Source organism: Pan paniscus, chromosome 23, assembly GCF_029289425.2.
Source record: "Pan paniscus chromosome 23, NHGRI_mPanPan1-v2.0_pri, whole genome shotgun sequence".
Lineage (NCBI taxonomy): Eukaryota > Metazoa > Chordata > Mammalia > Primates > Hominidae > Pan > Pan paniscus.
Window position 1 is genome coordinate 49,721,240 of NC_085927.1, and position 15,922 is coordinate 49,737,161.

Sequence of the window (15,922 nt, forward strand, 5' to 3'; positions counted from 1 at the left end):
TTAAAAATAGGCAAAATATTTGAGCAGGCAATACTTGAACAGGCAAAAGATGTCCTTGTGGGCAAAAATCATATGAAAAGGCACTTAACAACTTTTCAGGGAAATGCAAATTAAAACCAAATTGAAACAACATTATACTCCCATCAAAATGGCTAAATTGAAAATAATAACATTCCTAAGTGTTGATAAGGATGTGAACAACAAATTCTCATATATTAGTAGTGAAATCACTTAAGAAAACTTTAGTTTCTAGTCATATTTAATGGTTTCTACAACCCAGAAATTTCACTCTTCAGGATATACCAAAGAGAACCGAATGCATATCGCACAGGAATGTTCATAAGAGTTTTATTCACAATAACTCAAAGCTATAAGCATCCCAAATATTATCCATCAGCAAAAGATGGATAAACTGTGGTATGCACATACAATTGAATACAACTCAGCAATAAAAACAAATGATATTCTGATATACATAACAATATGGATGACTCTCAGAAACATTATGTTGAGAGAAGCCAGAAACTGAAGAACACATACGGTATGCTTCCATTTATATAAATTTTAAGAACAAATGCAACAAATCTATACAGTTAAAGAAATTCGGTCGGTCGCAGCCCGCTCGGGCCCGTTCGCGCCCGTCCTGTCGGCCACGTCCCGCGGGGTGGCGGGCGCGCTGCGGCCCTTGGTGCAGGCCACGGTGCCCGCCACCCCGGAGCAGCCTGTGTTGGACCTGAAGCGGCCCTTCCTCAGCCGGGAGTCACTGAGCGGCCAGGCCGTGCGCCGGCCTTTGGTCGCCTCCGTGGGCCTCAATGTCCCTGCTTCTGTTTGTTATTCCCACACAGACGTCAAGGTGCCTGACTTCTCTGAATACCGCCGCCTTGAAGTTTTAGATAGTACGAAGTCTTCAAGATGAAAGCAGCGAGGCTAGGAAAGGTTTCTCCTATTTGGTAACTGGAGTAACTACTGTGGGTGTCGCATATGCTGCCAAGAATGCCGTCACCCAGTTCGTTTCCAGCATGAGTGCTTCTGCTGATGTGTTGGCCCTGGCGAAAATCGAAATCAAGTTATCCGATATTCCAGAAGGCAAGAACATGGCTTTCAAATGGAGAGGCAAACCCCTGTTTGTGCGTCATAAAACCCAGAAGGAAATTGAGCAGGAAGCTGCAGTTGAATTATCACAGTTGAGGGACCCACAGCATGATCTAGATCGAGTAAAGAAACCTGAATGGGTTATCCTGATAGGTGTTTGCACTCATCTTGGTTGTGTACCCATTGCAAATGCAGGAGATTTTGGTGGTTATTACTGCCCTTGCCATGGGTCACACTATGATGCATCTGGCAGGATCAGACTGGGTCCTGCTCCTCTCAACCTTGAAGTCCCCACGTATGAGTTCACCAGTGACGATATGGTGATTGTTGGTTAGAGACTTGGACTCAAGTCATAGGCTTCTTTCAGTCTTTAGGTCACCTCAGGAGACTTATTTGAGAGGAAGCCTTCTGTACTTGAAGTTGATTTGAAATATGTAAGAATTGATGATGTATTTGCAAACATTAATGTGAAATAAATTGAATTTAATGTTGAATACTTTCAGGCATTCACTTAATAAAGCCACTGTTAAGCATTGTTATGCTCAGTCATACACGCGAAGGGTACAATGTCTTTTAGCTAATTCTAATTAAAAATTACAGACTGGTGTACAAGATACTTGTGAAATCTGTAACTGACTTTATTTTCTTGCCCAAATATTTGCTTCCTGCTTTGCATCAGGGACACAGATTCTGCAAGGTCATTGTTGGGATGAAGTAAAATTAACGGGTCATCTAAAAAAAAAAAAAAGAAAGAAATTCAAAAAGTAGTTGCCTCTGGAGAGGAGGGAAAGCAGGGATGAAGGAACTGGATGAGGTGATTAAAATGTTCTTTATTGTGCTATGGGTGATAGTTCCACTCATCCAAATTCATCCAACTGTACACTTAAGATTTAAGTATGTCATAATATGTAAATTATATTTCAATAAAGTAGTTAGCATAAAACTATTTTAAAAAGTAATTTGTAGTGAAAGGGAAATTTTTGTATTAGTCAACTCTGACATTTCTATTTTTTATCTTTCTAAAAAAAGTCAATTGCTTTAAATTTGCTAAAGGTATAAAAATATCAAGGTATTAATCATTCATTCATCAAATATGTATTGAGTGATCCTACCCCAAGGCAAGGTACTAAGTGCTAGGAACACTGTTCTTGCCCTTGAAAAATTCAGAGTTTTGCAAGGGATAAAGATGTGTACATAAATGGACTGTGACAGAGGAATACAGACATTGTAGGCATAAAAGAGAGAATGTCAGACTACCTGCGGATGTTAACGAGATTCAGGACGATCACTTGGGAACCTTGAATCACCTGTGGTAACTATGGTGCCCACTCTTGTGAGGTTGAGCCTAAATTGTAATGGGTCTTAACCTAAGATAAAAGAGACTGACCCAGCCTTGCCAACTGTTTCTAGCTGTCCACCCAAGACCTTCAAATTAGTGAAGGATTTTTAAAGCCTCAAGGGCCACAATAAAGAGCACATGGTGCATGCTTCTTGCCATCCTTGACCTAAACAACTTAGAAACGGATAAAAAAAAAAAGGATAAACCTGACTTCTGATGCAAAATGTAAAAAGTTGGAGTCGCCACTTCATCCTAACAAGTAAAAAGCTGAACATACAGAAAAATCAACTCTTCTTGGATCCATCAGAGAGGTGTAGTCACAGGGCAAACCACTGAGCCCCACATTGAGACTGACAGGCAAATACAGTACAGAGAATCATGGCTTGCTGGAGCAGAAACCTCCAAGGAAACAAGTGCTGAGGTCGGGAAGCCTGAACTATAACTGAGAGATAAAAACTCCAGGGGAAGTCTTCAGGGCCTCCCCCACTTTTGTTTTACCTCAAGGAGCTCGACCAAGTTCTCGCAGTAAATACTGGAGAAAAATCCCCTGGTGCTTCTAGCAGGGGAAGGAAAAAAAGGAACCATTCAGAATTTTCCAGAGCACTCTGTTCTTAACAAGTTCTGCCCTTAGGAGAAGCTAGTTAACCAAAGCCTAACCTGATGGGGTATTAACAGAGCCTAACTGATCTGGAAGATCAGTAAGCCTAACTTACTGCCACATCACTAAAGTCTTATTTACCTGAGATCCTCTTACTGTATCTCATGCCCAGCTATCAAGAAAAAATCACAAGACATACTAAAAGGAAAAAATTGCAGTTTGAGGAGACAGAACAAATAACAAAAACCGGTGCAGATAGGGCCGAGATATTAGAATTATTAGACTAGGAATTTAAAATAACTATGATTAATATGTAAGGGCTCTAACAGATAATGTGGACAGCATGCAGCATAGATGGGCAATGTAAGCATGAGACAGAAATTCTAAGAAGGAATCAAAAAGAAATGCTAGCGATCAAAAATATTGTAACAGAAATGAAGAATGCCTTTGGCAGGCTTTCTGGGAGACTGGCCACAGCTGAGGAAAGAATCTTTGAGCTGGAGGACATCTCAATAGAAACCACTAAAACTGAAAAGCAAAGAGAAAAACTGAATGACAACAACAATAACAAGAACAGAATATCCAAGAACTATGGGACAACTATAAAAGGTGTAACATATGTGTAATGGAAATTAACAAAGAAGAGAGACACAGGAACAGGAGAAATATGTGAAACAGTCACTGATAATTTCCCCAAATTAGTGTTATACACTAACCACACATCAAGGAAGCTCAGAGAATATTAAGCAGGATAAATGGAAATATTTTTTTTCAAAAAAAAAAATACTCCTGAAAGAAACCAGAGGCAAAAAACACCTTACGTATAGAGGAACAAAGATAAGAATTACATTCAACTTCTCAGAAACCAAAACTAAGAAAGTGAAGGAGAAATAAAGACTTTTTAGCCAAACAAAAATTGAGGGAATCTGTGGCCAGTAACCTACCTTGCAAAAAATATTCAAAGAAATTCTTTAGAGAAACGGAAAATGATAAAGTTCAGAAACTCAGATCTGCATAAAGAAATGAACTGCATCAGAAAAGGAATAAGTGAAAATAAAAACTTTCTTATTATTTATTAATAAAATAATAGCAACAATGTATTTGATTATACATGCTTACACATATGCTTATGTATAAGCAAAATAAGTAACAGCAATGATACAAGGGACAGGAAGAAGAAATCAGAATTATTTTATTATTATAAGGTACTAGCACTACCCATGAGGCAATATAGTGTTATTCATTAAAATTAAAATTTCTGATCTGCAAAAGACACGGTCAAGAAAATGAAAATATGAGCCACAGACTGGGAGCAAATATTTGCAAAAAAAAATGAGACGAAGGAGTGTTATCTGAAATATACACAGAATTCTTAAAACTCAACAGTAAAAACAAACAACCTGACTTAAGAAAGGGCCTAAAACCTTAACAGACACCTCATTAAAGAAGATATACAGGCCGGGCACGGTGGCTCACTTCTGTAATCCCAGCACTTTGGGAGGCTGAGGCGGGCGGATCACGAGGTCAGGAGATTGAGACCATCCTGGCTAACATGGTGAAACCCCATCTCTACTAAAAAATAAAAAAAATTAGCTCCCTGTAGTCCCAGCTACTTGAGAGGCTGAGGCAGGAGAATGGTGGGAACCCAGGAGGCGGAGTTTGCAGTGAGCCAAGATTGCACCACTGCACTCCAGCCTGGGTGACAGAGTGAGACTGTGTCTCAAAAAAAAAAAAAAAAAAAAAGATATACAGATGGCAAGTAAGCATATGAAAGATCCTCCACATCATACGTCATCAGAGACATGCACACTAAAATAACAATAAGAGATGCTACATACATACCTATTAGGATGACCAAAATCCAGAACACTGACAACACCAAATGCTGGTAAAGATGCAGAGCATCAGGAACTCTCATTATTGCTGGTGGGAATGCAAAATGGGGCTGCCACTTTAAAAGACAGTTTGGCAGTTTCTTATAAAACTAAACACTCTTGCCATACAATTGAGTACATCATGCTCCTTGGTATTTACTCCAAGGAGTTGAAAATTATTGTCCACATAAAAAACTTCATACAGTTGTTTATTTGTAATTGCCAAAACTTGGAAGCAATCAAGGTAACGTTCAGTAGGTGAATGGATAAATTTACTGTGATTCATCCCAACAATGGGCTACTATTAAGTGCTAAAAGGAAATGAGGCTGGGCGCAATGGCTCATGCCTATAATTCCAACACTTTGGGAAGCCAAGGCAGGAGGATTGCTTGAGGCCACAAATTCAAGACCAGCCTGGGCAATGTAGTGAGACTCTGTCTCCACAAAAAAATTTAAAATGAGCTGGGCATGGTGGTGTGCACCTACAGTCCCAGCTACTCTGGAAGCTGATTCTCCTCTGAGAGGGTCGCTTAAGTCGAGGAGTTCAGGGCTTCAGTGACCTCTGATAATGCCACTGCACTCCAGCCCAGTGACAGAAGCCTACTTAAAAAGGGTACATGTTAAATGATTCCAACTAAATGACATTTTGGAAAAGGAAAACTTATGGAGACAGTGAAAACATCAATGTTTGCAGGGGCTGAAGGAGGGAGGAAAAAATAGGCACAGCACAGAAAAATTTTAGGGCAGTGAAACTACTCTGTGTGATATTATAATGATGAATACATGTCATTGTACATTTGTCCAAACCTATAAAATGTACAACACCAAGAGTGCACCTTAAAGTAAGCTATGGACTTTGGGTAAAAATGATATGTAACTATACGTTCATCGATTGTAACAAATGTACCACTTTGGTTGGGGATGTTTATAATGGGGGAGGCTACGCATGTACAGGGGAAGAGGGTATTTGGGAACACTCAGTATTTTCCTCTCAGTTTTGCTGTGAATCTGAAACTGCTCTAAAAAACGAAGTTTATTTTTAAAAAACTTTTTAATAAAAAGGATACATTTCTGAATTCTTGTCCCAGGATAGTGATCAGAATTAGTTCAGTCTCAGTCCTTTCCATCCTGCTATATGTAACTGGTTAAATGTTTGGTCAAAGCTGGAAACATGACACATGCTGACAGGATGGAGTAAAGGAGTGAACAGAATGATCAGGATGAGGATCACATCCTTAATTCCTTCATTCAACAATATACTGTAGTTGTTGAGAACATGTATTCTGGAGCCAAAATGCTTAGACTGCAATCTTGACTCTGCTAACTAGCTGTGTGGAAAGTTATTCAACCTCTTTGCACCTTGGTTTCCCCATCAGCAAAAAGGAGCCAACAACATTTCCCATCTCAAAGGGTTATTGTGAAGATTAAATGAATTCATACATGCCAAGTGTTGAGAATACCACTTGTTACAAAGTGCAGTAAACATGCTTGCTAATAAAAGAGCCCAAAAGTTAGCAAATATAGAACAAATTTATTTTTAAACGCTACGTTAGTTACATTTTCAAACAATATGCTCAATATGTCCTTCTATAGCCTAGACACTGTTTCCTGTGAAGTACCTCTAACTTTAAAGCAATGTATCCAACTGGTGACTCTTTTAAAACTACAATAAGTACAATATAGAATATCACCGAAGTCTGGAAACACAGGGAAAATCATGAATTTATTTTTTCAGATTAACAATTAGACTCACTGCTTAAACTCAGAGATATATCACCTGAAAAGCTGTCTAGAGATTAAGGAAAAATATGTTGAGAAATTATTTGAAAAAGTAACTTATTATTCTCCGATGTTTCCCAATTTTTCTGATTTGTTTTCCCAATGTTTTTCCTACTAGTATAACTATTATTAATTACTGAGCATGTGCCATGTGACAGGCACTGCTGAAGATACTGGAGATGGGGCATAGACAAAGCGGATATAAAAGGCAAAATGTCGCTGCTGTCGTGAAATTTACACTTTAGTAGGGATAGACAATAAACACATCCTAAAATAGAATATACACTATGTCAGATGAGAAGCGCTATGGGGAAAAACGAAACAGAAGGTGGCCAGGGCATATCAGTACAACAAGGAGGCCAGGCTGCTTTTTTATAACTAGGGTAGACCTAGAAGGCCTCTAATAAGACTTTCTGAGAAGAGATCCAAAGGAGGTGGAAGAGCCATGCAGGTTTCTGGAAAACAGCATTCCAGGCAAAGGCAACGCAAGTGTAAAGACCAAATAAGAGAGCCAAGAAAGCCTTTTTTTCTATAGTATCTTCTTTTGTCTTCATCTCTCTTGATAACCTGTAACTAGGGCAGACTCCAGATATAGATTACTTGGACCAAATAATTTCTCTTTCATTCATTTCTCAGTACAGACTTGACACTGCCTTCTTTCTTCTCTGAGACAACAAAATCATTTTTATCTAGCAGTTTTTCTTTCTTGTTTTTTTCTATGACTTCCATTTGATAAAAATTTACTGTCTACTCTGTGCAGGCCTGATGGTGAAAGGATGATTAACATATGGTACATGCCCTCACAATCTAGTTAAAATGAGACATATAAAATCAATAAAATATACCATAAAAAGCACTGCTTTGATATTATGAATAAAGTACTACAGCAATTAATTCTGCCCATTGAGGGAAAGAGTAGTTGGGGATAGAGGGAAAAAGGATTCTGAGCTAGGATTTGGAGACTAAGTAGGAGTTCAAAGCATGGACAGTGATAAAAGAATATTCCAAGGGGAAAGACAAATCTTAAGTATAAGCACAGAAATGTGTAAGCATACAATATATTAGGAATGATTGTTAATGCAATGTGCTACATTGAAGACTAGGGAAATAAGAGCAGAAAAGTAGATTGGAAACATGTTAAGGGGCCTGACTTTATCCTGAGAGCCAGTGGTTTGCAAACTATTTTGACTGTACACCTCAGCAGTAACAAATTGTTGTGCATGCATATATCCTCAATAAATGCACATTTATTTAAGTATGAGTGAAATTATGCCAAGAGCTACTCTTCTAGTATATCACATTCATTAGAAAATACACAAAGAGGGCTGGGCACGGTGGCTCACACCTGTAATCCCAGCACTTTGGGAGGCTGAGGTGGGTGAATCACTAGGTCAGGAGTTCAAGATCAGCCTGCCCAAGATGGTGAAACCCTGTCTGTACTAAAAATACGAAAATTAGCAGGGCGCGGTGGCAGGTGCCTGTAGTCCCAGCTGCTTGGGAGGCTGAGGCAGGAGAATCACTTGAACCTGGTGGGGCAGAGGTTGCAGTGAGCCTAGATAGCGCCACTGCACTCCAGCCTGGGTGACAGAGTAAGACTTCATCTCAAAAAAAAAAAAAAAAAAAAAAAAAGAAAAGAAAATACACAAAGAGAAATATGTAAAATATAATATTTTCCCCAATGGAATCTTTTTCATTAATTTTTATTAGTGAATAATGTGTACAATGTTATCAATCAATTGCTAATGTACCTTCCATAATCAACAAATGAATGCACTATGCTTCTGTTGACATTTCAGTTCCAACTTGTATTTTTCTTGCTCTCTTGGTGGTAATAAATCATCAAGAGTATTCATAAAGTCTAGCATAGTGTACTTGTACTTACTTTTTTGGTGCTAAGATCAACTGTTAGGGAATCTGAAAGATCTTTATGATAGTCAATTTAAACATATTCATGTATACCTTATCTTATACATATAAAAGGTACAAATGCATAAAAAGACAACTTCTTTCATGATAAAAACACTCCACAACTAGGAATAGAAGAGAACTTCCCCACCCTGATAAAGGACATCTATGAAAAAACCCATAGCTAACATCATACTTGATGACAGGAAGCTTTCCTCCAAAGAGCAGGAACAAGACAGGATGTCTGCTCTCAACGCTTCTTTCTAGCCAAGGAATCTAGATTGGAGAGGAAGAAGTGAAACTATTTGTATATGACAGGATCTAGTATATAGATCAATATACAAAAATCAGTTAATCAGGTGTATTTCTATACACCAGCCATGAACAATCTGAAAATGAAATTAAGAAGACAATTCCAGCCTGTAGTCCCAGCTACTCGGGAGGCTGAGGCAGGAGAATGGCGTGAACCTGGGAGGCGGAGCTTGCAGTGGCTGAGATCGTGCCACTGCACTCCAGCCTGGATGACAGAGCAAGGCTCTGTCCCACAAAAAAAAAATAAAAAATAAGACAATTCCATTTACTAGAGCTTCAAAAAGAATAAAATGCTTAGAAATAACTTTCAGAAATGCAAGAACTTCTGAAATTAATTGGAAAATAATCTTTTTTTTTTTTTTTTTTTTTTTTTTTTTAATTATACTTTAAGTTTTAGGGTACATGTGCACATTGTGCAGGTTAGTTACATATGTATACAAATCATGCTGCTATAAAGACACATGCACACGTATGTTTATTGCGGCATTATTCACAATAGCAAAGACTTGGAACCAACCCAAATGTCCAACAATGATAGACTGGAAAATAATCTTTAAAATGAAAAAAACTTAAGACATGAAAGACTTGTACCCTGAAAACTACACAGCACTGTTGAAAGAAATGAAAAAAAGATCTAAATAAAAAGAAAGACATCCTGTGTACAAAGATTGGAGAAATTAGTATTGTTAAAATGACAATATACCCCAAATTGATCTACAGATTCAATGTAAGCCCATCAAAATTCTAGCCAAATTCTAGCCATCTTCTTTTTTGTTTTTCTGAGACAGAGTCTCACTCTGTTGCCCAGGCTGGAGTACAGTGGTGTGATCTTGGCTCACTGCAACCTTCACCTCCTAGGTTCAAGCAATTCTCCTGCCTCCGCCTCCCGGGTAGCTGGGATTACAAGTGCACGCCACCATACCTGGCTAATTTTTGGCATTTTTAGTAAAGATGGGGTTTCACCATGTTGGCCAGGCTGGTCTTGACCTCCTGGCCTCAAGTGATCTGCCTGCCTCCACCTCCCAAAGTGCTGGGATTATAGGTGTGAGTCACTGCGCCTGGCCCTAGCCATCTTTTTAACAAAATTCATAAGCTGGTACTAAACTTCAAATGAAAATGCAAGAGACTCAGAATAGAAAAAAAAAAAGCTTATAAAAGAACAATGTTGGAGACTCACACTCCTTAATTTTAAAACTTACTACAAAGCTACTGTAATCAAAACAGTACAGTACTGGCATAAGGCCTGACATACAGATCAATGAAACAACTAGGAGTACAGAAATAAGCCCATACATCTTATTTGGTTGATTGATTTTTGCAAGGATGCCAATATAACTCAACAGAGAAAAAATGGTCTTTTCGATAAATGATAGCAGGGCATCTTCATGAAAAAGAATGAAGTTAAACTTCACAGCACATACACAAATTAATTCAAAAAGGACCCAGGATCTGAATCTACAAGCTAAAACTATAAATGTCTTAGAAAAGATAGGTATAAATCTTCATGTTCTTGGATTGGACAATGGAGCCCATAGTTTCTTATATATGACACCTAAAGCACAAGTAACCAAGGGAAAAAATAGATACATTGCACTTCAAAATTTTGTGCATCAAAAGACACCTCCAACAAAAAGGAATCTACAGAATCGGAGAAGATACTTGCATATCACCTTTCTGATAAGGGTCTTGTATCCAGAATATGTAAAGAACTTTTAATACTCAAACAGTTGTTTTAAAAAGTTAATAATGGGCAAAGGATTTGAATAGATGTTACACCAAAGAAGACATACAAATTGCCAACAACTACATGAAAAGATGTTCAACATCATTAGTCTTTAGGGAAATGTAAATCAAAACCACAATGAGATACCAATTCACAACCAGTAGGATAGCTATAATCAACAACAACAAAAAAGGATAATAACAAGTGTTGGCAGGAATACAGAAAAACTGGGACATTTTTAAACTGCCAGTGGAGATGTAAAATGGTACAGCCACTATGGAAAAATTTAGCAGCTCCTCAAAAAGCTAAACACTGACTTATCATATGATCCAACAATTCCACTCCTAAGTATACATCCAAATAAACCGAAAGCCAGAACTTGATACTTATACTCCCATGTTCAATGCAATAGCTAAAAGAAACAACCCAAGAGTCCATCAACAGATGAGTAAATTTTTTAAAATGTGTAATGTACATACAATAGAATATTATTCAGACATAAAAGGAATAAAGTTCTGATACATCCTACAACATGACAACGCTGAGGACATTATGGTAAGTGAAATAAGCGACACAAAAGAACAAATACTGTATGATTCCACTTATATGAGATACCTAGAACAGGAAAATTTAGAGACAGATAGGGCCTTGGTGGAATGGGAATGGGGAGCTATTGCTTAATGCTTATGGGGTTTCTGTTTGGGGTGATGAAAGAGTTTTACAAATATTGGTGATGGCCGCACAACACTGTGAATGTAATTAATGCAACTGAATTGTACACTTACAAAGGCAAATTTTATGTTATAGTTACAATTTTAAAAAATTATACTGTAATACACCAAAATCCATATAACTGTACACCTTAAGTGGGTGAATTGTGTGGTATGTGAATTATATCTCAATAAAGTTTTTTTTTGAAAAAAATAAACTCTCAAGCTATGAAAGAACATGGAGGAGTCTTAAGTACATATTGCCAAGTGAAAGAAACCAGTCTGAAAAAGCTACATACTTTAAGATTCCAACTATATGACATCTGAAAAGACAAAACTATGGAGATGATAAAAAGACCAGTGGTTGCCAGGGATTCAAGAGGAGAGGAAAAGGATGAATAGGTGGAACACAGGACATATCTACTCTGTATGATAGTGGAATGGTGGACACATGACACCATGCGTTTTTCAAAACCCACAGAACTGTTGAACACAAAGAGTGAATCCTAATGTAAGATATGAACTTTCATTAACAATAATGTATCAGTATTTGTTTATAAACTGTAACAAATGGACCACACTAATGCAAGATGTTATTAAGAGAAATTGTGTCTGAGTGGGGAAGGGTATATGGGAACTCTGCGTAACTTTCTGCATAATTTTTCTGTAAACCTAAAACTGCCCTTAAAAAAGGTCTATTTTTAAAATGCATGCTTCCCAGAGAGAATGCTCTGAATTTTATCCTCTTTTCATGATTCATAAGACTATTCATTTTAAACACAAATTATAATTTTACAGTAGCTGGAGAGGAAGCACTGAGCCTTTTGCCACTGTAGAATATCAGGCACTACTGAATCATCTCAGGATCCTATCCTTTCCCTACTGCACCTCCTCTTCCGCCTCCAAAAGAATTATTTTATGATCTAAATTTTTGTATTCATATAACTGCTTCCATCTAGATAGTCTTTGAAGATTCCAGCCTGTGGAAATATTTCCTTAATTTATGACTAAATTCCTGTTTAATTATAATTATAAATTACAGTGACATTATTACACCAAATTGCCATGCCTCCTATTTTATTCACTTTATTCATTTTCTATGAGGTATCATTTTATCAGAAACCTAAGTGTGTTCGCCTTTTTTTTCCTTTTGAAAAAAAGTATTGTTCTCTAAGGCACTGAAGACTCAATACAGAGGATTAAATTGGAAACTATAACTGTCCCAGAGGAAAGACAGCTAGTACATTTAAATACAACTCTTCCCCACCTCCTGGTATAAAATGATCCCCCAAAACTCTTAATCTTTATTGGCACATGCTATAAACTTTTTAAAAAAACTTTAGAGATCGGGGTCTCGCTATGTTGCCCAGGCCGGAGTACAGTGGCTATTCACAGGTGCAATCTTTCCTCACTACAGCATCAAATGCCTGGGCTCATGCAATCCTCCCACCTCAGCCTCCCACGCACCAGGATTACAGGTGCACACCACCACACCCAGCTTATATAAACTTCTTTAACCATTACCTTGGTCTTTTCCAGCTTCATCTATGTGCTGAAAATCTTTTAGTGTTTGAAGGTTACAGAACCCTTCTCTGCAATGCTGAATAACTTTCTTTGATCCATTCTTGATGAGATAATCCATTAGGGTAAGGGATTTATACACGTGGCGCCAGTTCTTCCCATGGTCATTGAGTCTGTGCCATAGCATATTCATAATCTCTGAGAGAGAAATTGTGTTGAAAGTCAAGTCACTGATATCTAACATCAGAGAACTAGAGGGACCCCAAGGGTCGTTAGAAGTTGCTTCCCTGACTTTTATTTCAGCATCTGAGTAATTTTTCACAAAGTTTTTCACTTGTCTCCTGAATGCCATAAGTAATACAAGTTCCAAGGTGAGATGGAGGATGAAAGCAATGGAATAACTGTTTATGTCACTGGTTTATAAAACTCTTGACAGGTAATTGGTCCCCAGTTCTGCTGCTCCCAAATACAAATAATTAATCTCTATGTTGATAAAGTATCAATTTCCTGCAAGGAAAGCACAAAAAAATTTACGTTAAACATTTTTTTAAGTCTATAGAAGACCAAATCAATCTGAAAGTCTAGGTTTTGTTTCTAAATCAGCCCCTCACTTACAGCAGCCAGAATTGAGGGTACCATATAACTGTTCCTAGGATAGGCATGGGAAAATCCCTCATGAGAAATTGGCCTATATTATTTAAAGAAATATAGGTTGTCTTTCTAGTCATAAAAGTTCCTGGAGAAAATATCATTCAACCTCTTTGGCCAGAAATATAATGGCTATAAAGCATTACATGGACAGCAGACAAGCAACATTTTAAAAAACAGAACTTGCACTCTGACATCTCTTTCTTTCTTTCTTTCTTTCTTTTTTTTTTTTTTCCAAAGACAGGGTATTGCCCTGCTTCCCAGGCTGAAGTACAGTGGTGCAATCATAGCTCACTGCAGCCTTGAACTCCTAGGTTCATGCAATTCTCCTGCCTCCGCCTCCCAAGCAGCTGGAACTACAGGTGTGCGCCACCATGCCTGGCTATTTTTTTTTTTTTGGAGATGGAGTCTCCCTCTGTTGCCCAGGCTGGAGTGCAGTGGTGCGATCTTGGCTCACTGCAACCTCTGCCACCCGGGTTCAAGCGATTCTCCTGCCTCAGCCTCCTGAGTAGCTGGGATTACAGATGCACGCCACCACACCTGGCTAATTTTTGTATTTTTAGTAGAGACGGGGTTTCACCATGTTGGCGAGGCTGGTCTCAAACTCCTGACCTTGTGATCCTTCCACCTCAGCCTCCCAAAGTGCTGGGATTATAGCCGTGAGCCACCGCTTCCGGCCTGCCTGGCTGATTTTTAAATATTTTGTAGAGATGGGGGTCTCAATATGTTGCACAGGCTGTTCAAAAATTCCTGGCCTCAAGTGATCCTCCCACTTCAGCCTCCTGAAGTGCTAGGATTTCAGGCATCTCTTTATATTGTCACATATAAAAATATTATATTCTGAGAGTAATTAAAATGGGGGTAAAATTGAGTCTTAGAATCACCCACTGACCCTATGACTGTATTCTTTTTAGAACTACAAGTCCCGAGAATCAGATCTAAATATAGTCTGCTTTCTTGCTAAACCTAAAAGAAAGGAGGATCAACTATGAAGACAAACAGCTGTATATCAGTGGACTCCACAGCTAATTCATGGTACCCTAAAACCTCTATTTTAGTCCAGATAAGCCTGGTAAATTAGAGGAAAAGGTTAAATTACTTTATTTGTTCACCTTTGGAAAAAGAAGAATGAGTTTAGGATTAAACAGTGTCAACAGTAAGACTCAAATAATGCAAGGATTTCTCTAAATCCTGCAGTGATCAGCCTGTGTCTATCAGATCTCAAAACAAGGACACACAGAGAGGCCCATATACTAAAACTTAAAAGGGAAATGCAGCCCCCAAACTTTACATAATGCTTGTGAATGATCAATTCAGTGTATAGGAAACCATTCCCTTTCTCTTTTTCATTATTTTGTATTAAGGAGGGTCAGTCAGTTTGCAATTTCTCTAGTGATTCACCACTGCTGGCTGCCAAGACAGTGTACCAAATTGATTTCAAGCCCTGACGAACATCCAGACCCAACGAAACCTAGAAGATCTATAATCAGATTTTACTAGAGAAACTGCATACATACAAAAGAAAAAATGTTAAAATCCATAACAAATGTGTTCACTGCTTTTAGTTTTGCTTCCCTTTCTTGACCTTCTCAGATAACTAGCTCAGTCTTGATTAATTTCTGTATGTGTATTAAAGGAAGACATAAATTTTTAGAAGCATCCTAAATAAACTATCACTTCTTTTTTTAAAAAAAAATGAGATAACCTCTTTTTGGTAAAAATACAACACACTCTTAACTAAGCAAGACAGAAAATGTACCTGTATAAGTGGTTGGGCGTGGTGGCTCACACCTGTAATCCTAGCACTTTGGGAGGCTGCCGTGGGCAGATCACCTGAGCTCAGGAGTTCAACACCAGCCTGGACAACATGGTGAAACCCTATCTCTACTAAAAACACAAAAAATTAGCCAGGCTTGGTGGCACACACCTGTAATCCCAGCTACTTGGGAGACTGAGGCATAAGAATCACTAGAACCTGGGAGGCAGAGGTTGCACTGAGCCGAGATTAGGCCACTGCACTATAGCCTGGGAGATAGAGTGAGACTCTGTCTCAAAAATAAATAAATAAATAAATAAATAAATAAGAAAACGTATTAAATATCTGTTTAATTAAGATTTCTCAGAAAGACACTATCATTAACCCTAGGAAGAAAAAGAGAAGTTGTGTTTCTACAACTTTCTGATTTTCTCTTTTTCGTACTTCAAACACAGTCATTTTTATTTGGCACCTTCCTGCAGTGAAAAACTGATTTATAATATTTCAGCAAAGCTATTAAAATTGTCAAGCAGGAGGGTTTTTTTTTCTATTGTCCTTTTTTTCCTTCTACCAAACTCACTCAATGCAGAGATGCACTATGACATTGGCTTAGAGCAACAAATATTGATCTGTTTCTTCACGAGTCTATTTTCTTTTAAAGCCCT

At 38.0% G+C, this 15,922-nt stretch overlaps 2 protein-coding genes across 18 annotated transcripts in view; one reads left to right on the plus strand and one right to left on the minus strand.

Annotated features, from left to right (window-relative positions):
- The window catches only part of ENTHD1 (ENTH domain containing 1), a 151,100-nt gene that overhangs the window by 131,854 nt on the left and 3,324 nt on the right, over positions 1-15,922 (minus strand). For all 17 annotated transcript variants that reach the window (XM_003821621.5, XM_055106070.2, XM_055106067.2 and 14 more), the window contains one exon: positions 12,857-13,360. In XM_003821621.5, the coding sequence (XP_003821669.2) occupies positions 12,857-13,205 (349 nt within the window). In that variant the 5' untranslated portion in view covers positions 13,206-13,360. The remainder of the gene's footprint in view (positions 1-12,856; positions 13,361-15,922) is intronic.
- Positions 575-1,627, plus strand: LOC117977402 (cytochrome b-c1 complex subunit Rieske, mitochondrial-like). Its single transcript, XM_034948553.1, is given in 2 exon segments — positions 575-913; positions 915-1,627. Coding segments are annotated over 2 exon segments (852 nt in total). The 3' UTR covers positions 1,428-1,627.